General features: G+C 37.9%; 1 protein-coding gene across 1 annotated transcript in view; it reads right to left on the bottom strand.

Annotated features, from left to right (window-relative positions):
- The window catches only part of LOC135218069 (N6-adenosine-methyltransferase non-catalytic subunit-like), a 97,920-nt gene that overhangs the window by 51,420 nt on the left and 18,752 nt on the right, over positions 1–27,748 (bottom strand). Inside the window, exon 2 of the mRNA XM_064254212.1 lies at positions 23,359–23,470. Coding sequence (XP_064110282.1) covers positions 23,359–23,433 — 75 coding nt within the window. The 5' untranslated portion in view covers positions 23,434–23,470. The remainder of the gene's footprint in view (positions 1–23,358; positions 23,471–27,748) is intronic.

Genomic DNA, 27,748 nt, shown 5'->3' with positions numbered 1-27,748 from the left:
GAATGAGTAGTAGTGATAAGGAGTGTTACAAGTGTAGAAGGACTTGGCATGTGAAAGCAGATTGGATGGGCCAATGGCAAGTGTTTCAGCTGTGGGAAGAAAGGACATATGTTGGTGGACTGCCATTAAGTGAAAGTTTAAGTGTTTCAGCTATGGAAAGCTGGGGCATCGTATGAGACTGCCGTAGGGGAAGGAGAGTAGGAGTAAATGGAAGTCATTGTGGAAACTGTGGGATGAGTGGCCATTTTACCAGGACTTGTAAGAACCCTCTGAGTAAGTGTGAAGGATGTGGAATGGAGAGTCACGTGAAGCAAGTCTGCTGTGTCATGTGAAGCAAGTCTGCTGTAGCAAACCACAATCTCAGGGAAACTAAGTACAAAGGGGGTTTACCATGGTGAGCCCTCTGTTATTGGAGAGATAAATGTACTGCATGTGAGAGAAGGTTTTCTAAGTGGGAATGTCTGTTTTGGGGAATGAATAGATCGTTGTTATGTGTTAGAGTAGAATTTGGTGAAGCGTTACTGAAAACATTGATGGATATTAGTTGTAGAGGAAATGTGGTTTTCAGAGATGGCTATGAAAATATAAAAAAAATATAGCATGGAGGGAGGAATGTGCAGGATATGTAACAGGGATTGGAGGATTGGAAGTGAAGGTGTGCGCAAGGTTTGTTGAGTCAGTTACTGCTGCAGGAAAAGGCTGGAGGAGAAGGAGGCATTTTATGTTGTGGATAGAGTAAATGAGAGGTATGATAATGTTACTGGGGTATGCATTTTTTGAAGAAAAACAACATAAAAGTGTACCCAGAACAAGAAATGATAGAGATACGAATGGGGAGTGAGATGAGTGTGAAGTAGTATGTGGAGGAAGATGGTCAAGTAAGTTGGTTTCTGGAGTGGAGGTGTATGCGAAGGAGGATGTACCATTGCCAAAAGATTTAGGGTGTGTGTGCAGTGTTAAAGTAGGTTGGAGAACCAATGTTGGAGTTGGTGCAGAAAGTTTGGGTGAAATATTTTTGATAGATGGTAGCTCTGCATGCTATTAAATAAGATGGATCGGACATGTTTGATGAAATTATGGATGTAAAGGTTCCAAAGGTGTGTGTGGATGTGAAAAAGAAGAGGTGGATAAGCATACGTCAGGGTGATATATTGGGAAGTTTAAGGGATGTGATGGCTGAAGAGAAAAAGTCAGAAGAGTGGAGTAAAGAGAAGCCAAGGGAAAAGGTGAGATTGAACGAAAAGTTGAGCGATAAAGAGAAAGAGCAGGCGTATGAGCTGTTGTAGGAAAGAAACGGTGTGTTGAGTCAAAGTAATGTGGACTTTGGGACAGCTAGGTTGCCGGAGTTCTGTATTTGACTGATTGACGACACAACAATATATCAGAGACCCAGATATTTCCCGGCTCCGGTAACGTAAGAGATTGTGAGGAATTATAAAGGGTAGGAGTAATTGAACCCAATAAGAGTGCTTGGAATAGTCCAATGGTGCTAGGACAATTCGTCCCCGATTAATTCGTTGTCGGTTAATTTATCCCGGTCAATTTGTCATTGTGCAATTCGTCCCCAAGTTAATTAGTCATTGGGCAATTCATCCCCTAGACACAGAAATAAAACACTTTGGAATAAAAATGGTCGTTCAACAGTTTTATTTTTTCTTCTTCTTCATTACCTTTCTCTCTCAAACGCAATTTTTGAAGGAAAGTGTGTGGAACTTTAGGACTAAAATTTTCTTTGGACAGTTTCAGATTATTTTTCAGTTCTGGACAGTTCAAAATAAAGTTTTACTCAGATCAAATTAGTTCTACAGAATAAGCCCATCCATCACCAGGGCTAACTGTAAGATTATAACTTCAGAGAAAGGAAAAAACAAAGTGGACATGAGAATTATATATACACAAAAATAAGGAGAGTGCTGATGGACTGAAGATATAATGGAGGTGTGAAAATCGTGCGTGCAAGGCGAGATTTCATACAGATGAGAACTATATACGTAGAGCTTAAGAAGATTGGGATTTGTAATCACGCTTCAACTGCTGCAGAGGTAAATGCAAGGATCACAGTCTTAAATATTAAAGAAAAGTAGATTTCATCTCGAAATGCACCTCGCTCAATTATTGCTAGTGAAGTTGAAAGTTAAAAAAACGACTGTACATTGTCGCAAATACCTTGGTTTGAACAGACGTTGGAGGCAAGCTGATTCCAATTATCCTGCCACCCCACTTACAAATGTCGGGTTCTACATTCCAAATGAATACTCTTACCTTGACACAGATGAAAATTTTCTACAGAATGACAGCGGAATAGATGTAAGACGAATGCTAATATTTGCATATGACGAAGCACTTAGACATTTAAAGTGGTACAAGAATTGGGCGGCAGATAGGACATTTAAATGCTGCTCTAGTATATTTTTTCCAGTTACCTATACGTATATATATAATGCACATTCAGATTAAGGAAAGGTTTGCAAGTACCAAACTACAATAATTTATCCAAGGAGAAAAGCCAAGACAAAAGAAAAAAATACAGAGACATGAACCTACGTATAAAAAAGTCATGGAAAAATATGATCCAAACCAAAATATTACTTTTATAAAAGCAATTGCACACAATCTTAAATTTTTAAAATTAAATACGTAATACAACAAACTTGTTTTTTTAGTGTTTTTATTGTAACTTGTCTATTGATTTGATTCTTTTAGTATATTTAGTAAGTTGATTATAAATTTGGTTGAAAAAAAATTTAAAGTCAGATATTTGATGTCAGGTAAAAATAAATATTATTATGAACTGTTTATTAGTATTTTTTTTGTAACTCTCTCGCAATAATCGAAACTAAGTTTAAACTAAGTTTTGAACTGTTATGATGCTGATACAATAATAAGTCTTTATGTCTATGAAATCTTAAAATATACCTAGAATAAGTCAAACAAATTACCAAATTTATTTGTAGTAACATTAACTTTATTTTAATGCTGTAGAATACAGGTATGTATTTACATATTAACATGTTTGACAAAATGACCAACGATGTATCGATACACCGCTAAAAAAATTAAGAAAACTTTAAACTCACTTGAGTTTTCTATATATTTATAAGCTTGAAAAGGCTAACCCTATTCAGGGATAATTGAACCAGATTATCTGATAAAATCACCAGTGAGGCTATGTTCCTAATTAGCCCTTACCATATGGAAAGTTTCCTTCAGGTCTAAAATTCTTCAAGAGGCAAGTGCCTAGTCATCTATGACAGACAAGCCTGCATAATTAAGTATCGTCCCCAAAATTACTAGATAAGAATGAGGATTTAGAGAATTAAAAATCGTAATACATAAAAATTGAGTCAGGTGAAGCAACAGATGCTTGGCCTTTAGAATACTGTTGACAGAGTTGGCTAACTTGAACCAGTGATTCAGTAGAAAAGATTCTTGCTCCTAAAAATTGACACCATCCACCTATGGGCAACAAAATCCCTTACAATACTTACACAGGCACTGTACACTAATCTAAACAAAGTGCATATAAAAGCAATACCTTCTTGTAAATACATCTTGAAGGAACTTGCATGACTGAGGATGTACTGGTAGGTGGAATATGTTTCTGCATGTCTACCACAAGTCTGACTGTTCTTAGAAAGGCATAAAACCATGCAAGAAAAGGGACAGACACTTCCTATTATTCATTCTCAAAATATCCAAGAATGACTGCCTATTTCCAATTGCTTGTGGAGCTAGGAAAGACAGAGGTAAAATCCCGGTGAATTACTACCTGGTCCATTCATTCTCTCTAATACAACCTCCTATTAAAGAGAGAGAGGCAGGAGATTAAACCAGTGGAGGACATCCAAAAAGGAACCATAACTTCCCTTCACTGTCTCCACCATGTAAGGTACTAATCCCAAGTCTCTCCAAGCACGCCAGTGTGGCAGAATCACACAAGCTAAAAAAAACAAAAGCGAGCAAGACATCCCCACATTAAGTTAGCCACTCCTGGCTTACAAATTTCCCCCAGCCACACTTTCCCCTCTACGTTACTTTAATTACTAACAGGACACTTGGTTCAGCCAGGCAAAAAACATTCTCGAACACATTTACCATGAAACTTGACACAATCAGGGCGAGACACTGTGATGTCCACTGGATACAGTCGCTGAGACACAACAACCGCTGAATATCATATCATACACCAAAAACCAAACAAGCACCAAAACCACACAACTCAAAACAACACAACAAATCACTACACAAACAAACACCCACAACACCAAAACTTCACACAGCTCAACAAACACCACAATTCTAACACAAAAAACACTAATCATCACCGAGACTACACAACAACTCAAAACACAAAAAACCAACAACACAAACAAACACCAATCAACTTCAAGAGTTCACAACAACTCACAAACACATCAATTCACAAACCAAACACAACAGAAACTCACAAGCTCAACAACCTTCAGACGGACACAAGCACAACAAACTCAATTACACAGCATCAAAACAATCAAAAACATACAATGACAACTGACCACCAATAACTGCCTTCAAATACTGAGAAATACTGATTGTTCATCACTCACTCCAATAGCCGACTGACTCAAGACTCCCTCACTCAAGGCTCGATGACCGGGCCAGCAGATGAACCCAAAATGCCTGCCAAACAAGCGACTAACTTACTAACTACCCATATACCCATATGAACACAAACAACCTAACAAGACAATAACCAAAACAACCAACAACACACACACTCTCTCTCTCTCTCTCTGCACGACAATAACCAAAAATAACAGTCACACACACTCTCTCTCTCTCTCTCTCTCTCTCTCCTCTCTCTCTCTCTCTCTCTCTCTCTCTCTCTCTCTCTCGTGTGTATAACTGCCTTCAAATACTGAGAAATAATGATTGGTCGTCACTCACTCCAATAGCTGACTGACTCAGACTCCCTCACTCAAGGCTTGGTGACCGGGCCAGCAGACGAACCCAAAATGCCTGCCAAACAACCGACTCACTTGCTAACTAACCATATACCCATACGAACACAAACAACCTAACAAGACAATAACCAAAACAACCAGCCACACTCTCTCTCTCTCTCTCTCTCTCTCTCTCTCTCTCTCTCTCTCTCTCTCTCTCTCTCTCTCTCTCTCTCTCTCTCTCTCTCTGTCAAATGCAACTACTACTTCACTCCTCCATACTAGAAAGTTGCAACTGTCCATCTACCAGAACTTGAGGTCTGCACTTATTCCCGAAAGGTATAAAACAAGACCGTTCCAATAAATACTCCCTTATCGCCTTAACCTGAGCTGCATAAGCAGACAGAAGCAAGTGTTCTCATTTCTACCACACCAAGTTAGTACAAGCATGAGGAAATTACCTTGCAGTATCAGAAATCCTACTGACACCAAAACCTTAAAGCTGGCTTTACAAACTCGCTAGGTTGGCAGTTTAAGCACCATTAAGAGCTTGTATTGCAAGAGGTGGAGCCGGCTCTCCAAAACTTCATTAGACACAAGTGGACAAGCCACAACAGACCTAAAGGGAACTTTGTGCGTCCGAGGACGAGAAATGTTACTAAACACGCTTCAATTGAAGGAGAAAGCTTAGGTTCTCTACTCCAAATGTTTAAAGGATGCCGAAATATGCTAAGACAAGCGAGACACTGTGGCCTCTTTCCTCAAAACTAAATACAGGCGGTCCCGGGTTACGACGGTTCCGGCTTACGACGTTCCGAGGTTACGACGCTTTTTCTTAAATATTCAATGGAAAAATCCGTCCTGGGTTACGACGCTTGTTCCGAGGTTACGACGCTGACGCTTCCGACGCTCCGAGTTAACGACGCTTTTTAAAAAAACGCATACTATGATAAATCCTTTATAGTTTAGCACAGTATAATAATAAAATAAGTTTTATGGTTAGTTAGTACAAACAAAAATTTTGAGATTATGATGATTTCGACACTTTATGTTGTATTTTTCTAGTTTTTTAGTGACGCCTATATCGGAACTAGTTTCCAAGCGAATGAATACATAATAAGTTTACATATAACAGTCCAAAAGCGCAAATAATGAAAAAATCATTGCTTGTTTCCAGTAATAATCCAACAAAACGAAGTTTCTGGTTAGATTTACAACGCAAATTCCAAGTATCCAAAGAGAGACATTATCCAGTAATTTGATCAGAGAGAGAGAGAGAGAGAGAGAGAGATGAGAGAGATTGAGAGAGAGTAAGAAGAGAGAGGAGAGAGAGAGAGAGAGGAGGCGTCTTCCGACGCTCCGAGTTAACGACGCTTTTAAAAAAACGCATTACTATAAAAAAGAAAAAATCCTTTATAGTTTAGCACAGATATAATAAAAATAAGTTCTGGCTTAGATTACAACAAAAATTTTGAGATTATGATGATTTCGACACTTTTATGTTGTATTTTCTATGTTTTTAGTGACGCCTCATATGCGGAACTAGTTTCCGAGCGAATGAATACATACTAGTTTACATATAACAGTCCAAAAGCGCAAATAATGAAAAAATCATTGCTTGTTTAAAACAGTATAAAAGTAACCAAACGAAGTTTCTGGTAGAGTTACCAACAACAAAAAAGCAAATTCCTAAAGAGGTATCCAAAGGAGAGATTCAAATTATCCAGTAATTTGATCAAAAAGAGAGAGAGAGAGAGATGAGAGAGAGAGATGAAAAGAGAGAGAGATCGAGGCGGTTCTTCCGACGCTCCGAGTTAAGCGGACAGAGAACGTGCTTCGTTTTCGCTTAAACGGCCTCTGAGACTCATGCCAGGAAATGTTTTGTTGATACTAATAATATAAGCCTATTAAAGATACGTTTACTTTAATAGTCTATATGATACGTAAATAGTAATAAACTGTTCTTGTAGCCCTCAATATTTGGCAAAATCGAAGGTTATCCAAAGAGAGGCATTATCCAGTACGTAATTTGATCAGAGAGAGAGAGAGAGAGAGAGAGAGAGAAGAGAGAGAGAGAGAGAGAGAGAGAGAGAGACGCTTTGGCAACAATGCTCGGGGGGTCGGGGGTTTTTATAGCTTCCTTCTGCTTGATGATCGTGGATATTGTAGAAGGATTTCGACCATACTCGTTTGCCAATCGACGATACGAACGCCACGTTCATGCTTTGCTATAATTTCATGTTTTGCTTCCATCGAAATCATTTTCTTGGGTTTTTTCTTATCACCTGCTTTGTCTTTAGCTTTGAGACCCATGGTTAATAATAAAATAGACAAAATAACACGAAAAATAGGCGCAAATACAACGAACTAAACAACGACGTGTTAACATGCAGCACCAACAAACAAACAGACTGAACGCCATTTATCGTCGCCTATACAACTAACACTCATCGCAAAATCGTATCTCAAATATTTCGTTGTATATCAAAGCTTGTATTTTCGCAAATTTTCTGTTATATCTCAAAAACATTCGTATATTAGGGCAATCGTATGTCAAGTTTTCCAATGTAATTTGATCAGAGAGAGAGAGAGAGAGAGAGAGAGAGAGAGAGAGAGAGAGAGACGCTTTGGCAACAATGGTCTCGGGGATTGACGTAACGTTTATTTTCTGAACAGATAGGACAGAGAAGTGTTCGTTTCATTAAACGGCCTCTGACTCATGGCAGGAAATGTTTTGTTGATACTAATATATAAGCCTATTTAAAGATACATTTACTTTAATTAGTCTATATGATACGTAAATAGTAATCAGCTGTTCTTGTAGCCCTCAAGATTTTGCAAAAATCACTCCAGGTTGTACATAAAACTTCAAGAATGTAGTGTCACCAGAGGATTACAATAGTTTTTACCTTCAAGAACCAGCATCTTTTATGAAAATAACTCCAGGTTGTACATAAAACTACAGGAAACGACATGTAGTGTAACCAAAGGATTACAAGTAAGGTTTTATAACTTTTTATTAGTTTAAGACATATTTCCAAGCGTCGTCCGGCTTACGACGAGGTTTCGGCTTACGACGTGTCTCAAGAACGGAACCCCGTCGTAAACCCGGGGGACTGCCTAAGGAGTTTCTCCAATTCAAATTCTTCTTCCCCAGAGGCAACAGGAGGAGACAGCTACTGACAAGAGGTAAACAAAAGAGCCTAAAGGATTGCTCTTTCTTCGCAACATCTGGCGACAGGAAGTGACACTAGTCAATATTTGGCACCAGCAGCCTAGTATCGCATCCACGACTCGATGAAAGGGAGAGTCTTAAGCGACTCACGGAGTAGGTCACTCAGCTACGTCCAAACGAGTCAACTGAGGGAAAAAACACAAGAGCAATAGAAAATGGGAAAGATTGGGAGGTGGGGAGAGGAGCTACAATGACTCTCCCGCGTCTCTCTGGAACATATCTAACCATTATTTGTGGGAAATTCGCCTATTCGCGGATTTTCCTGATGATAAATAATCACTAATTAGTGCATTTTTATGTTATTTTCATGAATAAATACATTTTTATAATACAAAAATGATTTACTAATTTTAAAATATTAATATTGATCAATACTTTATTAGTAAGTTTACAGTGGTCCCCCATATTCGCGGGGGATGTGTACCAGACCCCCCCGCGAATAGTTAAAATCCGCGAATGTTTGGAAACCCCCTCTAAAAATGCTCATAAACTCCTATCCTAAACATGCAAATACCAAAGTATCCCTTAAAGATCATCCTTCATCAAATATACATAAAATACCCTATTATGGTTCATATTGATCTTTGAAATATTATTAATACTATTTTAAAGTAAATCTTACACTTTATGTTTATACATAAATACATACTATGTACGTACTGAATGACTTAGTTACGTATGTGAAAATAATTCAGACCCCCCATAAGTATTCAGTCATGCATGTTTTCTTTCATACTGTTACTATTTGAGACATCCATTTCCTTTTTACAAGGGAACAATGGAAATGTGAAATCACAAATACCAAATGTCTACTTAAAGTATTATCCTACATCAAATATACCATTGAATTGGTATTATTAATATAATTTTACAGTAATCTTAAACATTTTACCATTAAAAATAAATAAACAGCCAATAGCAGAGAGAGAGAGAGAGAGAGAGAGAGAGAGAGAGAGAGAGAGAGAGAGAGAGAGAATGTTATTGTTACTGTTTAATCTAATTAAACGTAATATATTTGTAAACTAGTACTGTATATTATTATTTTACCATAAAAATGTAGTAATGTCCTTAAACGATATACAAATACTTATACATACACTTCCAGCTCAAACAGAGGGCGAGAGTTACCACTAGCGCATGCTAGTATCTTGTGTGGAGAGAGAGAGAGAGAGAGAGAGAGGGTTGTCCTTATTTAAAAGTGAAGTGGATAGATTATTGTACATCTTTAAAATACTATCACATATGAATTTTGAATATAGTTATATTACTATTATTATTATTATTATGCAAAAATATTAATAAACATACACATGTACCATAGAAATTCATTATCCTGAGATATGGCAACACAGTTGTTGGACCCCAGCCAACTCGGCTTGCTACTGGAGTTCAAAGAGAGAGATGCGGGGTAAAGAGCATTTTCTTTCATTCTTCTTACGTAATTCTTTTTATTTATAAACTAAAATCTTGCTAATTCACTTTAGTATTTTCTTTAATGAATTTATATTATTAAAGATGGCGTATATTGCTACCTCTCTCTTATATTCTTCTTCCCGTCCTTGTGCCTGGGCAACGAGAGAATGGAAAATTCTATCATCGTTATTCTGCAAAACAATAAATTATTATTATCCTATTCTCCTAATAAATGATCCAGGATCAAGGAGAATCATTCAAGATTCCTATCCTAGGACATCAGGCCGTAATGTACAGTTCAAATACTTGAAAGAGCCTCTCACCCAATACTGAGAGCTCCTACGAGTCTTTTCCAGTACCAAAATATTACCAGGTCTCCCTTGTTATATGTTTACATAGGAGTAGGATAATATAACATCCTGTTAATAACAATGAAAGAGGAGAGGAGCTGCATGGTTCAAGGGACTAGCCGAAACGTGCAATAAAAAAGGGGTTGCCAAGGTCTTTCTAAAACCTGCACCCAGATTAACTTATGAGTCCGATATATTTTCTATCACTTGTCTCATAAGGTTGAGGAAAGCGAGAGACCTCTAAAGATATCTGTTCTCTTCACCATGTAAAGGTCTAAAAAGCAGAAGAACCCACTTATCCAGACACGTACTACGTTCGCCTGTGCGATATCTAGAATAATTGTCAGTAGAGGGTTGATCTGGCAAAGAAAGTTTCTCCCAAAACAACTCCTCTTGCCAGGAAAGAAGTCGCTCACGCGACCACTATATTACCTGACATGAGAAGTCTGTTCTTGTTAGAGACTTCCGCAATTTCAGTTAATCCTGACAAGGGCCACGGCCGCCTATGCGACAACTTGTGTCCCTGTCAGGAAAAAACTGATCTTGTGTCAGTTCTCAAAGAGGAAACTCTTGGAAAGTCTATCTCCAAATACTGAGAAATTGGAGATCCTGATGTCTTGCGTCTGGCTGGCGCCTCGCGCCTGGCTGGCACCTATCGCCTGGTTAAAGCCTGGCTGGAGCCTTTACGGCCCATTACTTGCAACCGTGGTCAGGAAATCTCAATATCAAAATAAGAAGAGGAGCTGTAAGAATCCTATAATTCTACAGTACTTCCATAGTTGGATGTTTCTTCTCAATTTTCCTCTAATTCGAGTATATCGGAAGGGGAATTATTCTTTCCTCAGTTAATTCTTCCGTATCCCCCCCCCCCACCCCCCCCCCCTTTTTTTTTTCCTGAACGAGAAGGACTACTCCAGTGCGAGGGACTGAGTAACTTCCCAGCTCTATGTAGGAAAGCATAATTTGCTCTAAGGTATATTTATTAACTAATTATTTTCTAGTTGGAGCCAGGCGTCTGACTGGCGCTTATGATTCCTTATGGCATGGTTCGAGGAAAAGGAAGCAGTCTACAGGAAGACTGTTCGTCTTCTACCTTGCTAAGAGATCTATGAAGAAGACTTCTCGCAGGTTCTCACAACTCTTTGCAATAAATGTTAGACATACTTTAACAGTTATTATCGTCGATCGAGGTTCTCACGGACTCGCAAATTCTTGCATTGCTTTTATTTAATAACTCACTCAAACGAGAAATATTTTGGATGGTGCTCTTGGCTTATTGCACCAGGCTGACGCTTCTGGCGCAATTTGCGCCAGGCTGGCGCCTCCTACTAATTATCTTTAAGTTATGTGCCAGACATTCTGTGTCTTTAGGTCCCGACATCCGGTTCATATGTTAATTCCGTTTTATTATGAAAAAATTTTTATGTACGTAGTATAATCCATTCAGGGAAACCATTTCCCACTAAAAGAATGTTTCCCATCCGACTCATACAACTTCTGCGCAATATCCGATTCTAAATACGGTTGTGTCCTTTCTCGAAAGACTTAACCATGCCGTAGCCTTGAAGTGAATCGCTATTACATCTCTCTTCTCACTAAGTATGTACTCTAATAAGCCATGCTTTCATAAGTATGAGTGCATTAAATAATCCACTTGTTCTGCTTGCATTAGAATCCTTTAATCATGTTACCTACGGTAAACAGCATTGAAAGGTTGTAATATCTTTCTTTTATTGAAAGCTTCCTAACAAAAGGCAGACAATATTTATTTTATTTACTGATAGCTTCAGTATTCCCTCAATCCGAGGCTAAGACCACGATTGTAGGGATGAGATACGGTTAGTTATCCCATTCCGCAGGAGAGAGAGCTGTAAACGACCGCTCATGACTGAAAACAAGATGGTACTGCGTTGGTCTCAACTCTCAACTCTCAAAGCGAAAGTAGTCTTCGAAAGCCGTCTGGCCTTCCCTTTCCAGAGTTGCCAGTTACTCCATTAAATAAAGGAATCTTATAAAATTATTATCGAACTTCAGGAAGTTTTTATATAAGCATAATTAAGCGAACGAGACTTCGACAAGTCTAGAAACTAAATAGGTGTCGTCTAAACAATCCTTTTAAACATATTCCTTCCTAGGAAAGTCCTAGAAGGGTACTGGTAATTCATGGAAACCTCTCCTAACACGAAGAAAAATGTTTCTATCCTACTCTCAATTCACCAATAAAGATATGCTTCTCCGATCACTTCCCGAAGACACGATAGCATCATATAACTCATACTCTAGCGTAATAGAATCCTCTATAATACTGTTACATTAAGGTAAACCGTATTAATTTAGGAAATTTTGTAAGGATTTCACTTGACCATTATAGCATAAATTTCGGTATGTGTATATGCCTTGCCATACCGTAGTCCTAAGACAATTTGTCCTAAGCATGGTAGGAGCTAGAAGCTTAAAAGTCATACATATATGCTTTATCACTCAACGAGATCCATATAATTCATTCGATTGACAAATAATCTAAATCGTTCTCATCAGAATAGATCTACAGTGGGGCCTCGTTATCCACGGGGGATAGGGCCCAGAACCCCCCCGTGATAAGTAAGTACCCGTGTTATCCTGATACCCCCCTCAAAAATTGCTTAAAACTGCCTACTTTAATAGTTAACCCACCCAAGACCACTATTCCAATGTTTATAACTGCCTACTTTAGTTCAAACACCAAATATGTTTTCAACTATCACCTAAAACTAAATTCAAGACAGTTTTAAAGTTATTGTACAAAATTAGCCTTAAAAAATAAATGTAGTATATGTACTACTGTACATATGTAGCCTACTAGCCTAGGGATTACAGCTAGAAGCTACATACGCATGGTGGGCCTCTTTTTTTTTTTTTTTTTTTTTTTTTTTTTTTTTTTTTTTTTTTTTACAAGGAAAGAGAGGATGAGTGGTAAGAGAACTATCAAAATATGTAAATCATATGGGTACTCACCAACAATCTATGTTTGATAAATGTGGCGACGATTTTGCAGTGCAATCCAGTCATATAATAACGATAATGCTACCAACAGTATGCAGCGAAACATCTCTTCCCTTCGTCACAACACGTTAATACTAGGATATCCCACGTAAAAACCTTCATCTGACCTTTAGGCGTCTTTCCCATAAGAGTAAAAGAATCAGGGGGGCTTTTGGATGCCACATAATTAACTCGTTTATATGGGTACAATTTAAAGAACACGCCGCACACACATTTCATAACAACAAACAAACGTGAGTAGGCCAGTGTTGCCAACTGGGAATGGCAATTTCTTGCTAGATTTTGTTCCATAAAAGGTGGCTAAAAAAAAAAAAAAATCACATACCGTATATACTCGAATAACGTGCAATCTCCCATCCCCCCCGGAAGCGAACGTTCGTGAGCTTCAAATACGCTGCTCATCTCAGGCTCATGAAGGCACTTTTTAGGTGAGTGTTTCACAAACTTCCAACAAACGTTTTTTTCACATACTTAGGACGTCAATGATAATGTAACTCGATATACAGTAAATTATGCGTTTTCTCATTGATTTTAGACCTGTCACATGCAGAAATATAGTGATGCATCAAAATCAGTAATACCTATTATAGTGTACAAAAACGTTCAAACTCATTTTCACCTTTTGAGGGAAATTAAAGGTTTTTCCATTTCTTAAAAAGCCTTACCTTTATTCAATTGTTGTTTTAAACATTCGTCCTCAATTTGGTGAGCAAACGACAGCATATAGAGTACTGAAATATGTCTATATAAGCCCAAAATGATACAGCAATTATCTGTGATCGAGAAATTTGAACTGTGGGAAATGGTCACCAAATGCCGCCACAGATGTCTCTGCAGCAGCGTAAACAAATTGGCGCGCCGCACGAACTGAATTTGTTTTGACATAGTGGCTGAATTAAATTTACATGCAAGTGCATGCCACTGATATACTAGATACCACTACGACGACTTGAGAAAGCCAGGCCACCCATATGTAAGTGATACCAGCTTATGCCATTATCTTTCACTATCATTTTATTTTATAGTATATCCCTATAGCAATATGAGAGAAAAGTACCTATAGTCTACAGGGAATAGTACTAATTCTGCATTTTCTTAGGGGAATTGAAATATACCAACGACTCTAGGAAGAGTTGCTTTTGTTGTAAGGGTTTAAATGTGAGTAAACCTTAGGCTGGACTAAATTGGCGAGAATATAGGCTGTACAAGGTGACAAGGTCTCGGCCAAAAATTAGGTAAGTAAACCTATACCTACCTACTACTAGGCTAGTACTAGCTAGGCTATCTACTTACTTTATGGCGTCCTATGCCGTCCCCGGCTAAGTAATTAAAGTCTAGGGATGTGAGGGAGAAGCCCCAACCCCCACCTTCAAAGGGGGTGTGGGGGCAAACCCCCCCCCCCCCCCCCCCATCTAGGTACTAATGCTTGATTGACGCAGACTTTAGGTTAGGCTATTGCTGCCAAAACCCCTGATTCCCATAGGGCACCCAGGGTGGTTGTAGAGTAAAGGGTTACTTTCAATTTTACTGACCAAGGTTTTTTATTTTTTCCCCCCTTTTTTTTTCCCATAGATAAACCAAATAAAAGGTTGGTAATTTGGTGATTCTTACTAGGCTATTAAGGCTGTGCAAGCTTATAAAAAAGTAGCCTCCTAAAGTTAAGACAGATTGCCAGAAATTGTAAGCTCAGGTACCAGAGGACAATTTTTCAATTTCCAATAGGATATCTCCTAATTTCGAGGACATTTGAGGTGCTGGAGGGTCTGCCCCACTTGAATTTATTAAAACAATATCTAAAATAACATAAAAAAAAAGCTGTCTTTTTAAATGACATAATTCTGAAATTGTGACTTTCCAGAGGACATCTAAAAATCTTTAATTTTCAGCACTCTGAGTTAAGGAGAATACTAAGTGGGGTAAGGGTAAAGAATGTGGGATCCTCTTCAATTTCTTTATCTAGAACTATAGTCTAACTTAGTATTTGGCTTATTTAACCTAACCTTCGTAAATTTACAATAAATCAGCTTTTTAATGATAACATGGGCTATGTTGGTTAGATTAAGTAATATTAGGTTAGATTGTATTTATTTACATTAATGGTCAGTGGATCCCACATTCTTAACGCTTACCAATAGTATATAGAATGCGTAGATACTAGGCTAGTCATTAAGTGAGGAAATATCAAATAGTAAAAATGATTTTGTTTAAAGTTCCCTCCAGCCCAAGTAATGCTTAATTGACAGAGGTTAGGTTAAGCATTATACAAAATTTTTTTTTTTTTTTTTTTTTCCACTAACCTATAATGCTTAACCTAACCTCTGCGTCTGTAAAGCATTATTTGGAAACTAAATTTTGTGTACTAGCCTCAACCTATATTGCTTTAACCTAACCTCCACTTTAAACATCATTATTTTCATTATTAGACATTTCCTCCCTTACTGACTCTTTAATTCTAGGCATTTACTTTTTTATAAGCTCATGTGGCTCTAATAGTAACAATTACCCAAAAGTTTCTTTTGGGGGGGTAATTATTTTTATGGAAAAAAAAAAGAAAATAAAATAAGGCGTGGAGTATTCCCTAGAATTACCCTTTCATTACTGGAGGACCTCTAGCATTAAAAGAAAAGTAATGGGTGATGTTAGTGCAATTTGTATTTGAGGAACAGATATTCATGGTAAATATTGAAAAAGGGATTGGTTCTTTTACCAAATAATTTTTTTAAAAACATTGTAGGTTTCAGTGCTGTGATAATATTACCTTTACATTTTTATAAAATAGGATAAAGCACTTTATTTGTAAAACCAATGCAAAAAATAAATAAATAATTCAGACCTGTAATTGTACGGTAGCAGCAAATCGGCGTTTGGCTTACAAGCTCGCCTGGGATATTGCCTTATTGCACGGTTTCAGGGTAAAAATGATGAGGTATAGCTTTATATTTATCTCAGGGCCTGCAAGTTCATTATCATATTACAGTATAATGGACTGAGTAGTGAGTTACCAGAACAGTTAATTTATTATATCTTGTAAAATTTCATAGCCCTACCCAATATTGTATTGGTATATTCATGTATATTATGTTTTTAATCAGTTGTTACTAATAAGGAACAGTTAACTTGAATGAAATATTTGCAAAATTAGTTCTAAAACACTGATGTGTGAGAGAGGGAAAACTACATATATATTCACTCTTTTACAGGATGCGACTTGAATTGTTTATAGAGGTTGAGCATGGCTGAATTGTGTCATGGCATCTGGTTGAAAAGGTGGAGCTGTATCACAGTCAGCTTTTGGCAGCTTATTTACCGCTTCAGTGAAAATTAAGAGGAAGAAATCAATGACTCCACAGAGGAAGGGAAATGGAAGTGTGTGCATCCAAATTATTTTATTTTATTATTTTTTTGTATATGTATCTACATATTGGCATATTTTATAAGGTTTATTTCATGTATATTTTCTGTGTTTGTACATGCATATATCTGTTATCAAAAGAAAAATAGAAATAAAACCTAAACAAATGGTTCATGCGCTTGGTGGGATGTGATAATTTGAATCTCTCATCTTTTGTTTGTATCATTCCAAATGGTTGCAATCTTCAGTATGGTACAGACTTATGTGTATGTGTGTTTTATAAAAATAGCTGTCTATTAGCACAAGTCTCATGTGTGTATGTATGTATGTATGTACATACATACTTTATATATACTTTTTTTTTACTGTAATTTGTTTATGGAATGAGGTTGTTGTTACTGAGGTAAGACTCAATCGAGTGCATGTGTAGGTTATTTATATACAAAACAGAGGCCACATTATTTGACTATATTTACTTTTACAGTGTTAGTCCTCACTGGAACATGTCAGTGCAAAATAAATTATAAGCAAGATTAAAACTTTTATTCTCCTGAGATTTACTGTAAGGTATATGAACTTTCATTTTATGGTCTTGAAAATATTAATGAAAGATATTGCAAGGTTCATGTAAACCTTGTAAACACATTTTCAGGGCTCTATAAAGGATTTTTTATTATCCTTACAACGTTTGTATCAAGCAGTTAAAGGTAATTATGAGGCATTTATAAAGCCTATTTAAGGTTCTGTACAGGATTGTATAAAGTATGTTAAAAGCAGTTAATTGGTAATTATGAGGCATTTATAAAGGCTATTTAAGGTTCTGTATGGGATTCTAAGGTTTATACCATGGTTTTTTGAAGCTCTTTCAAGGCTTTTATTAAGGTTTATTTCAAGCATATTTAAGGCTTGCACAAACCTAAAAGTGTACACGAAAATGGGTACTTTTTAGGTGTATACAAGCACTGTTTAATGTTTGGGGCTTAAAGTTTCGCAAACTTGTAAAGTACGTTCGTCTGATGTACTATGAACATTCATTTTCTTTTCTGGGGGGATATCGTGCGACCCCCTAATTTTCACCAATAAACAGTGGTTTTGTGTTTTGTCATGTATCTCATGTATCATGCAAGTTCATAAGGTTGGTGGTTTAGCCTGCTGATGGCCGAGTCATTCAGATGTGTGCTGATGCTAGTCAATTTACGGTAATTTTCTTATTAATCTCGAGAATTGAATAGAAAATCTCAAGATTAAAAAAAAACCCCAAGATAATAAAATAATTGTAAAAATAAACGCCTTGGAGTCCTTAATCATTCTCTACTCTCTCTCTCTCTTCTCTCTCTCTCTCTCTCTCTCTTCTCTCTCTCACCTCTCTCTTCTCTCTCTCTCATCTCTTCTCTCTCAGGAATAAATACGTACGTACTGTAATTTGCAGTAAAGTGTAGACATTGTGTGCGTGTTTAAAAAATGTGCAGTACACACACATTCCGAGTTCGGTTTTTGGAATTTTGCAGATTTCGGAAATGTGAGGTCAGATGCATAATCAAACAAACACCACTACTGCAGCAAAAACATTTTTTCCCTTTGTTTTTTCATTATTGTTATTTATTAATTACAGTTTATTTAAATAATTATTAATATACTGTTAAATGAATGTGAGATAATTAAGATCACCTAATAAAATAGTGGGACAATTAATACCATATGTTCACTAATAGGTATTATTTTCAAAACAAACATTCCGTAAAACACAAAAATATATGTACATAATCAAAATATAATAATGTTTTGCAGTTCAACTTGTGAATTTTAACATAAGTATGACTATATCATATATTTTACCAATATCGATCTTGAAGTTGAAGAGTCGTAAAATTCTGAGGATGGTCCGGGAAAAGGATTTGTACTTTGTGATTACGTATCGCTACAACACCATGTGGTATTTTCATACCACTATATTGATGACGCATCGCTACGACACACTGGTGTTTTTTCATACCACTATACGTTAAAGTTAAAAACATGACATAGAATCGACTTTGCGACTTCGTTCACTTTGATATTTTAACGATACAATAACTATCATTTGTACTACTAAAACCATCTTCACATAGTAATTTTTCGTAAGATATGTGTTGTTGCAAAAGCTAGCTTATACTTAAAAGGGCTTTTATAATTTAAGTCATCTTATATACATATGCACCCAAACTCATTGTGGGGAAATTTACTACTGTTTCCTCGGATATTGAAATACTTTAGAATCATTCAAACACTTTAATAATATAATGCATAAATACTAGGCTATACATATTTACATCGTATACAAATACTACATACAGTTATATACACATACTTTTATATACAAAGTTAACAGTTATATACACATACATTTTATATACAGTTAATCATATGAGTAGTGATCAGACGACAGCTGTGCCTGGACTACGTACGTCTACTTGGAAGATAAAACGAACCAAAAATTTTGTTGTTGTTAGTCGCCGGAATGGATTAACATTTTTCCAGAGATTAAAAAGCTGAATTTTGTTTTGAAGGTATGTCAACCGCGTTATTATATTATTGTTTTCACGAAGGAATAATTATATAAAGAAAATTATTGAGTAATTTTTGCCGTCAGCAGTCAGAAAATCACGAACATGGTAACGTTCAAAACCTAGTGCCATCCATGGCGTATGTCTATAAATAGAACAGAAGCAGAGGGCAGTCATTGGATAACAGATCTCCATGGCTACCAACCAACCAATCAGGTGTTAGTTATACTTCTCTGTAATTTCTTAGAATGAACGTTTACACACACGAAGCTAACGATGATGTATGTGTTTTGCATACAGTACGTAGTTTTAGTTTTTATTATTAGTGTAAGTATTTTACTGATTTCATGAAGAATAGAATGATTCCTTCTCATTACTTTGAATGCAAAATGGCTTGAAGATTCTTCCGCAAAAAGAAAGAGAAAAAAAAATTCCTTAGAAGATGATACCTATTTACTAACGCGGTTGAATACCTTCAAAACAAAATTCAGCTCTTTAATCTCTGGCAAAAAATGTTAATCTATCCTGGCGACTAACAAACAAACAAAATTTTTGTTTTGTTTATCTTATTCAAGTATACGTACGTAGTCCAGTCCGTACAGCTGTCGTCTGATCACTACTCATATGATTAATTTTGTATATAAAAGTATGTGTATATAACTGTTAACTTTGTATATAAAAGTATGTGTATATAACTGTATGTAGTATTTGTATACGATGTAAATATGTATAGCCTAGTATTTATGCATTATATTATTAAAGTGTTTGAATGATGCTAAAGTATTTCAATATCCCGAGGAAACAGTGTAAATTTCCCCACAATGGAGTTTGGGTACATATGTTATAATCTAAGACTGACTTAAATTATAAAAGTCCTTTTATGTATAAGCTAGCTTTTGTTAACAACACATATCTTACGAAAAATTACTTATGTGAAGATGGTTTTTAGTAGTACAAATGATAGTTATTGTATCGTTAAAAATATCAAAGTGAACGAAGTCGCAAAGTCGATTCTATGTCATGTTTTTCCTAAACGCGTTGACTTAAAGGAGAACGTTATTTTGGTTGTTTTATCACTGGCACAAACCCATAACAATGCAGTGTATGTATGATAATTCTAAACTATTATTTCACTACCAAAATAAACGATGATATTTTTGTTTTGTATTGAAAATTAATGTTACGTATATTCCCAAACATTATTACTACGTAGCATGATAGTACTATAAAAATTTCGAAAGATAATCTTGCTGTGAACGCTACCATAATTTGATTTTCATATACGTACGTACATTTTGTCAGCTGGCTGGCCTCGCATAGATAAAATTGATTTCACTGATATGGAATTACTCCACGAATAGCCTTTTTAGTTATGAAGATATGACGATAAATATATAAGGTAAAAAATGCTTTTATGTATTTCGTTTACGCTTCGTCGCCAATAACAAACAGCAATACTTACGATAATCTATGACAAATAGCGTTTGTATGACTTCATTGTTCAGAGAAGTTATATACGAATACTGCCAAAATAATAATGAAGTTCGAATTAATTTTAGCCTTAATGTTATTACTACTGTAATTACACTACCACTACTATTAAAATTTCTAAAAGTTTATCAAAACAAAAAATGTCGCTTTGAACGCAACCGTATACATAAACCATTTTCGTACGTAAAGGTATATGCTTACATTTTGTGGCTGGCCACTCCGACGATAAGTTGAGTGCAATGATGTGGAATTATTCTTCGAATAGGCTATTTAATTATGAAGATATGACTATAATATATATGGTAAGATGGTTTTATTTACCTTTATTGTCAGTTAATATCATAATGTGAATGTTTTGTGTACGTTGGTGGTTATCGCACTGCAACCACGCTTAGCCTACCAATGAACGTCGTAATAAACCTTGAATAGGCTATTTATTTCGAAGATAGGACAATAATAATATTAGGTGAGAATGGTTTTATTACCGTTTATTTGTCAGGTTAATATCATTATATGAGTCTTTAAAATGAATGTTGGTAGTTATCGGACCGACGGCCGAGGGGTTAGCCTACCGAAAAACATCGCATACGCAACACAACAAACCCGTGATGCAGCGATTCATACCAGTGATGTAACATGAGAAACGGTCCAAGAAAAAACCTGTGATTAACTGGATCCGTGAATACTGATCCGTGAATAAGCGATGCCCCACTGTATATCTAAAAATGCACCGATGGGGAATTTAATGTTGAAATAACAATTTCATACCCCCATGGGATAGCGCTCTCGTCTAGTTGCGAAAAAATGTTCGAACAATGACTTTATCACAAATGTCATCGAATGATCTCTAATATTAGAAGGCGCTAAATCGTCGCCTGATTTCGAAAGGTGGATCGATTAATGTCATTCTCTCGCCTGATTTCGAAAGGTGGATCGATTAATGTCATTCTCATTTTGAATAATTCTACCAGAAGGCATTATACGAGGATCTTCGTCAATTTCATTCATTCGAAGTTCTCCTATCCATCGTGGAACAGTAGGCATAAAAAGGGCGAAACACTGTTTTAGGATGCCTTTCCAATGGCTATCCCTGGCAGTCTGGGACGCTCTACAGAACCTGCCGACCAGGGGACGCCTGACCGGTGGGATTCTCTGAAACCTCCTTACTTGGTTTTCGACATTCCTTCTCCTCTGGGCTTGTGAGCTTGGAAGAGGTCTAGACCTGAGAGCGAGACAGAGCCGATCAGACGCACCCTCCATTGTAATGGGGGAACACTATATTCACTTCTTACGTTCTAAGAGTTCGCATTTGAACTATATCCAAAGTCTACAATTTGCAAATATGATATTGTAGATTCTGCGGAGTAAGAAGGTGATGAGGATGCAACAACTACTAGTACTGTTACTACTATAATTGCTCGTTAACACAAGAGCTAATAAAGCTTCTAAAGGATAGTTACTTTTCTGACTTCCCCAACTAGGAAGAAAGATATACATTTCCTCAATCAACTCTAACACTTATTTGTATTAATGAATAAATATAAGTAATTCCCTTTCATGAAAGTATAAGTAATTCACTTTTGTGAAAGTGCATGAGTGTCTACCGAAAACTTCGGTAGTTACACGTCACTAATCTTCGAAATTTTCGAAGTTAATTTTATCAAAAAATTTAACAAAAGCGTATGCCGAACCAAAGATCCATTACTTCCCTGTAAAAGTTAGCCCAGACGATCGATGGCGATGAAACACGAAAATCCATCAGGAGGAACTGCAAACGTTGTTTACATTCCAAGCGACAGAAAAAATATGAATTAGAAAACGGGTATGGTTCCTATTCCTACCCCCCAGCAGCGGGGGGGTAGATCACCTGACCTACCTGCCGCGTGTGCCGCGAAATTCGAATTTCTGTCGGGGACGACGGAGTAATAGCTATGTATATATCTGACAGGTAAGTTGAATATATAAAAAAGCTGTGTTATGTAAAAATATTTATTACCACAAATAACTCAATATGTATTGCACAAGCAATTCAAGTTTTATATCGTGCAAAAAATGCTGATGTGTTGGGAGAGCTTTCAGGCTAGCGGCAAAGTAATGCAGTCGTGTAGGCTAACTACGAACTGCTTTGTAATGGGAGCATAACACTAATTAGCATTGGATCCATGTCAACATCAAAGTAATCAAAGTGTGAAACCCGTTACCTAAGCCAGTATCCAGTGACTTGCGCTTTCCTGCTCGAAGTTCTAGGGCTCCTCCTCAAATCATAAAAAACGCACTTGTGGATGCAACTAGATTTGCTCAACCTGCCTTAGCTGTCACAACACTGACTGCCATTGACGTCAACTAATTTTAAACGCTTTGGAATACAAACACAAATTTATAGAAACTTAAATAATTACATTCACCACTTACGATGATGCCATAATATTCCTGTTCATGAAGGAAAACAAGTAAATATTGTCGTTGTGATACATTGTACTACAATCAGAAATTCACATTCTATCTACCAGATCTCTATGAACGAATCCATCTGAGAAATTCCAATTACTTCGGACATATATCATGTTTTTAAGTATCTGAACAGTTTTGTTTTGCAGTTTTAACTTTATGGAAATGACAAAAGAATCAGAGTACTTCACTGAAGGTACTGGAAACTCGGCGAACGATGAAATCCAAATTCAAAGAAGCTAAGCCCTCGACCTTCGTCGGAAGCCGGTAGAAAGAAAATTGAACTTCTTTGCCATGTTATTTACCTATTCCCCGGTAGTGGGCAGGGTACCAACCTACACCAAAACAAAAGAATAGCTGCCACAATTTTCAAATTTTAGCTACCAGTACTTAGAAATACTTAGCTATGTAATTGCTTGGTACGTTACTTGAACAAAAGTGAATAGTAATGTGTTCCACAAAAATCTGTGACAAAGTGGACCACGGAAATGTGACACGTGTAAAACCAGGGGGCACTGTAGATAAGAAACCTGACTGAAGTTCAAAGGAAAATACCACTCACCTGCATTGCCAACAGCTGTCTTCGTCTCTTAGCTCGTTCCTTCATGTCTTTCATAACCTCATCCCCACTCATCATGTTGGTATTTTTAATTTTAGGAAATAAATGTCAATGCCTGTGGGTGAAAAGAGAGATCCAACAATGTAATTTTGTGATAACCAGCTAAATCTCCATGAAAAAGATAAATACAATACGTACATATAAACCTAACAGTTAAAAAAAATTTACAACACTATTTTCCTCCCATCAAAAGCCACCTTTCATTAACAAGTCTTATAAAATTCCTAAAACAGTTAAGTGCATCAATTAAAAAATATCAAATATTTTGAAAATAATTTGCATTTTTCCTACATATACAAACCAGAACTTTCTACACAGAAGTATACTCTGCACAAGCTGAAACAGCACTCAATTTGGAACACTACTGTAAACTGGTGGTTATGAGGAGGAGGGTGTGAGTGAAGTTATAACCCACACTAGCCATCTGCCATTTGCCACTTTTCCTTTAGCCACAGGGACAAAGCAGGGTGGTTGAGATGAGATTACAATAAAAAGCAAGCTTTGGCTTGCATACCTAAGAAAAAGTACATTTTCATAATAAATTAATTTCATACAACCACCAAGTAAGGAGTGAATTTGTGCAGAATGTAATGGTTGAGATGAGCGATGGGAAGTAGAAGGTGGCCTTGAGACCTAAGAATCATACTCCAAATTCCCAGCACCAGCTCCTAAGTGCCTGGCGTCAACTAATGAGCACCTGGCAACAGCTCTCAGGCACCCAGCGCCAACTCTCCCCTTATCCCTCTTCACTCCTACAACTAGCCCTCCTACTTTTAATCCACTTACTCTCACGCCTGGCTCCCCTGCTTCAATCTGGTGTCGTTGCCAGTCTTGTGTCCGGGTTGATGAAAAACTCAACCTTGTACCAGTGTAAGTGTTGTGCAAGTGGAGGAGATGACTATCTGGCCCATCTGTTCTCCTAGACCTAAGTTACTGCCATACTCCCCTAAACCTGGGAGGAGACATACTGAAAACCCAGTGAAGGCTGGTGGGATTGTCCCACGGGTAGTTGTCCCTCAGTCAAGCCCATTGCATATTAACGGGTATCAACAGACAGCTACTAAAAGCCATGTCACTGGATATTGGTAGAGGAGGTGGTTATCCAGCCCATCAGTTCTCCTAAAGTCCCTGTCATACTCTCCTTAACCTGAGAGGAGGCATACTGGAGGTCCAAGGGAGGCCAAGTGGGGTTTGCCCCAGGGTAGTTGCCCTCTCAATTGAGCCTGCAGCACATTACCGGTATCGGCAGACAGCCACTGGAAAGGCATCTTGATGTATGTGCAGATTCTTCTCTACATTGCAAGAGTCCTCTTTTTGGAGATCAGTCTCAACTCATGGATTTTTCTGGCTATTATATCTGCCAAAGAGTCGCAATTACTTTCAGACAGTCCGCAAGTTTCTAGCCCTTGTTCTTCCTGCTCAGAACATTAGTGGAGGGGCCTACTGGGGGACTGTTGTTGACCGAGACATTATTCAAGTTAGGCGGACTTCATACGAGAAAATTCTTACACAAAATACAAACTTTCGGTCCTTTACGTTAGGAATTGCTTATGGCAAAGCTGGAACACGGCCATTAAAACTCCTGAACAAGTTGGTTTGGCAATACACTACCACCTGGTCCGCCTGCCCAGATGTAAACACTCAACTTTGCTTTTGGCCATCTGGCGATGCAGACGTGTTTTCCTGAGCTCTTGCCTGACTGTCAATAAACTTATTATTCCCGGTGGGATCTTTTCTTTTATAATTTCTGTAAATATATTGAATGTACTACTGTGTTTGATATTATTAATATACAAACCACCAAGATTTGTGATAGCCTTGAAGGCTGCCTTCCCCCAGAGAGTATCTTGAGCTCAGTGGCCAAGGGCGTAACATTCGCCCACTATCACATCCTCCCTTTAATTATGGGTATGACAGTACATATAAACGTATTTGATTGTGAGATATTGCTCCAGTCACTTGCGCTGTCAGAGTTTCCCGGGAGGAAAACTTCAGAGCCTTCACCCTCAATTTTTCTCGCCCAGTATTCTTTCCTTATGGTTTATTCTCGTTCAGGAGGGGTTCTCCTTCACCCTCTTTGCTCGCTTGTTGGGGCGAGGAGGGGGGGGCTGTTGGCGAATGGGTGACATATTTTCTGGGGTCTCCTCTTGCTTCGGAGTGCAGTATCCTTTGGAAGGAGAGGAGTCTCCTTTTATTATTATCTTTCCTTTTTTCTTCAGGTTGACAGTTAGCCCCCATAAGACACAGCACTAGATGGTTGGATATCTCTCAGTGTTAGTTATCCTCACCTAAGGAAGTGTATTTGTGACACGTAGTATGCTGTGGCACTGCCTCTTGTGTGTGTGTAGTTCTCCTGCTCTGCCTTCTGCTAAATTGCTACTGTCGCCCTGACGACCAGTCACTGGGCGGCTTCTGCTGTGCCTCTGGCCCCAGCTGCCCTGTTATTTCTGTCATTGCTATTGAAGTTTCCTAATCAACATCCTGCAGAAGCAGCCTTGTGGAAGAAACTTCATCCTCTACTGCTCTTCCCTTCTTTTTCTGAGGCTCGAGGAAATCCCAGAAAACCGGATAGGCCCCATTCGGCCAAAGAAGAGGAGGTCTGCTTCTCCCCCCCAACTCCTTAAGAAGTCCTCCAGCAGGTTTTTTAAGGGGGTCCTTCTCCTGAAGAGGCAGTGGCATCTCTTGTCGGCTCTTCCCAACCTTCAGGTTCAGGAACCAATTTGCATGCCTCTGGGTTTTGTGTTTTGGAGCTGTGGGAGCACAAGTTCAGTTTGCATTCCTGTTGTCAGTTCTCATGTTTCTAACGAATCACAAGCATCCCGAAATGCTGACAAAGTACTATCACAGGCCCAGTTAAGGAACAGCGTGAGAGAAAGGGTGAGGCATTCACGTCTCATCTTTTCCAACCGGTACTAACGCTAGCACTTGCCGATTGCTTGCCAGTGCTTGGTGTCTCAATTCTGAGGATTCAAACACCTGGAGAGGCAGGGAGGAGGTTTCCTTGAAAGTTCTACAGAACTTCTAAGGGATGGCCTCTCTCTGAGGAGGCAGTGGTTCTTTAAGTTGGCCCTTCTCACCCTTGGAGCAGGGTCCAATTCACATTCTTCTATGGGGTCTTGCATTTTGGGGGCCTTGAATGCACAATCTTACCAGTTGCTCTCTCAACCTAGTTCTTAGAAGTCTGCATCTAAGACTAGCTCTGTGCCTATTCCTCCTCGATTTCTTCGGAAGTAGAGAGAGGACTGCTCCCGATGATCGTTCTTATGGAATTTGGGAGTCTCACTGAATGCTGGAATTCCTTAAATTTCAAGTGATTACCAAGCCCTCAGATTCTTTGGAATCATGAGCACTCGGAATGCAAGGGAGATCACTTCTGAAGATTTTTCTTACGAGATTCGGGAGTCTTGCCTAGCGCTTGAATTCCTTAGAATCTCTGGCACTCAGGATTTTTTGGAATGGAATGGAAAAGTATAAAATTTAGGTCAAAGGCCAAGCACTGGGACCTTTGAAGTCATTCAAAGGAATGAGTAGGATGAAAGAAATGAAAGGGGAGCCAGTCACTCCACACTCATGCTCAATCATACAGTACAATGAGGCGAGATGCAAAAATGATATTGTTATGATACAATAAAGTTTCATACATACTTACCTGGCAGATATATACATAGCTAAGACTCCCGTCGTCCCCGACAGAAATTCAAATTTCGCGGCACACGCTGCAGGTAGGTCAGGTGATCTACCGTCCTGCCCTGGGTGGCAGGATTAGGAACCATTCCTGTTTTCTATCATATTTTTTCTCTTCCACCTGTCTCCTTGCGGGGAGGCTGGGTGGGCCGGGCCCTAATCGTATATATCTGCCAGGTAAGTATGTATGAAACTTTATTGTATCATAACAATATCATTTTCATACAATCAACTTACCTGTCAGATATATACATAGCTGATTGGCACCCTTCGGTGGAGGGTAAGAGACAGCTACTATATGGAATAGACAGGTAAACAACATATGTTGTAGGTATAAATAAAACCTTGGTTTCCTACCTGATAGGTGGTAGACTTCGTGGGTGTTTGCCCAGTAGTCTGCATCACCTCAAGAAACTTTAGCGAGATATGTGATCTATGGCCAAGAGTTCTTGTGGGTCTGCCGAAGGGTCTTATCCACTTACTCGGCAGAGCCTGAAAGGACTTTGTCAATGGGTGCTGATCCACTTATATGACAATACACCTTATGAAGGAGCGCAACACCGATCCCGATCACCTGATCCTAACACGAGGGTTCGCGCTCAAATTGGAAAGAGTTATCCCCACACTCCTTTCAAAAACCCCAATAATT

The sequence above is a fragment of the Macrobrachium nipponense genome, chromosome 9 (assembly GCF_015104395.2).
Source record: "Macrobrachium nipponense isolate FS-2020 chromosome 9, ASM1510439v2, whole genome shotgun sequence".
NCBI lineage: Eukaryota > Metazoa > Arthropoda > Malacostraca > Decapoda > Palaemonidae > Macrobrachium > Macrobrachium nipponense.
The sequence above is the reverse complement of the archived record's forward strand: the minus strand, read 5'-3'. Positions and strand labels throughout refer to the sequence as shown.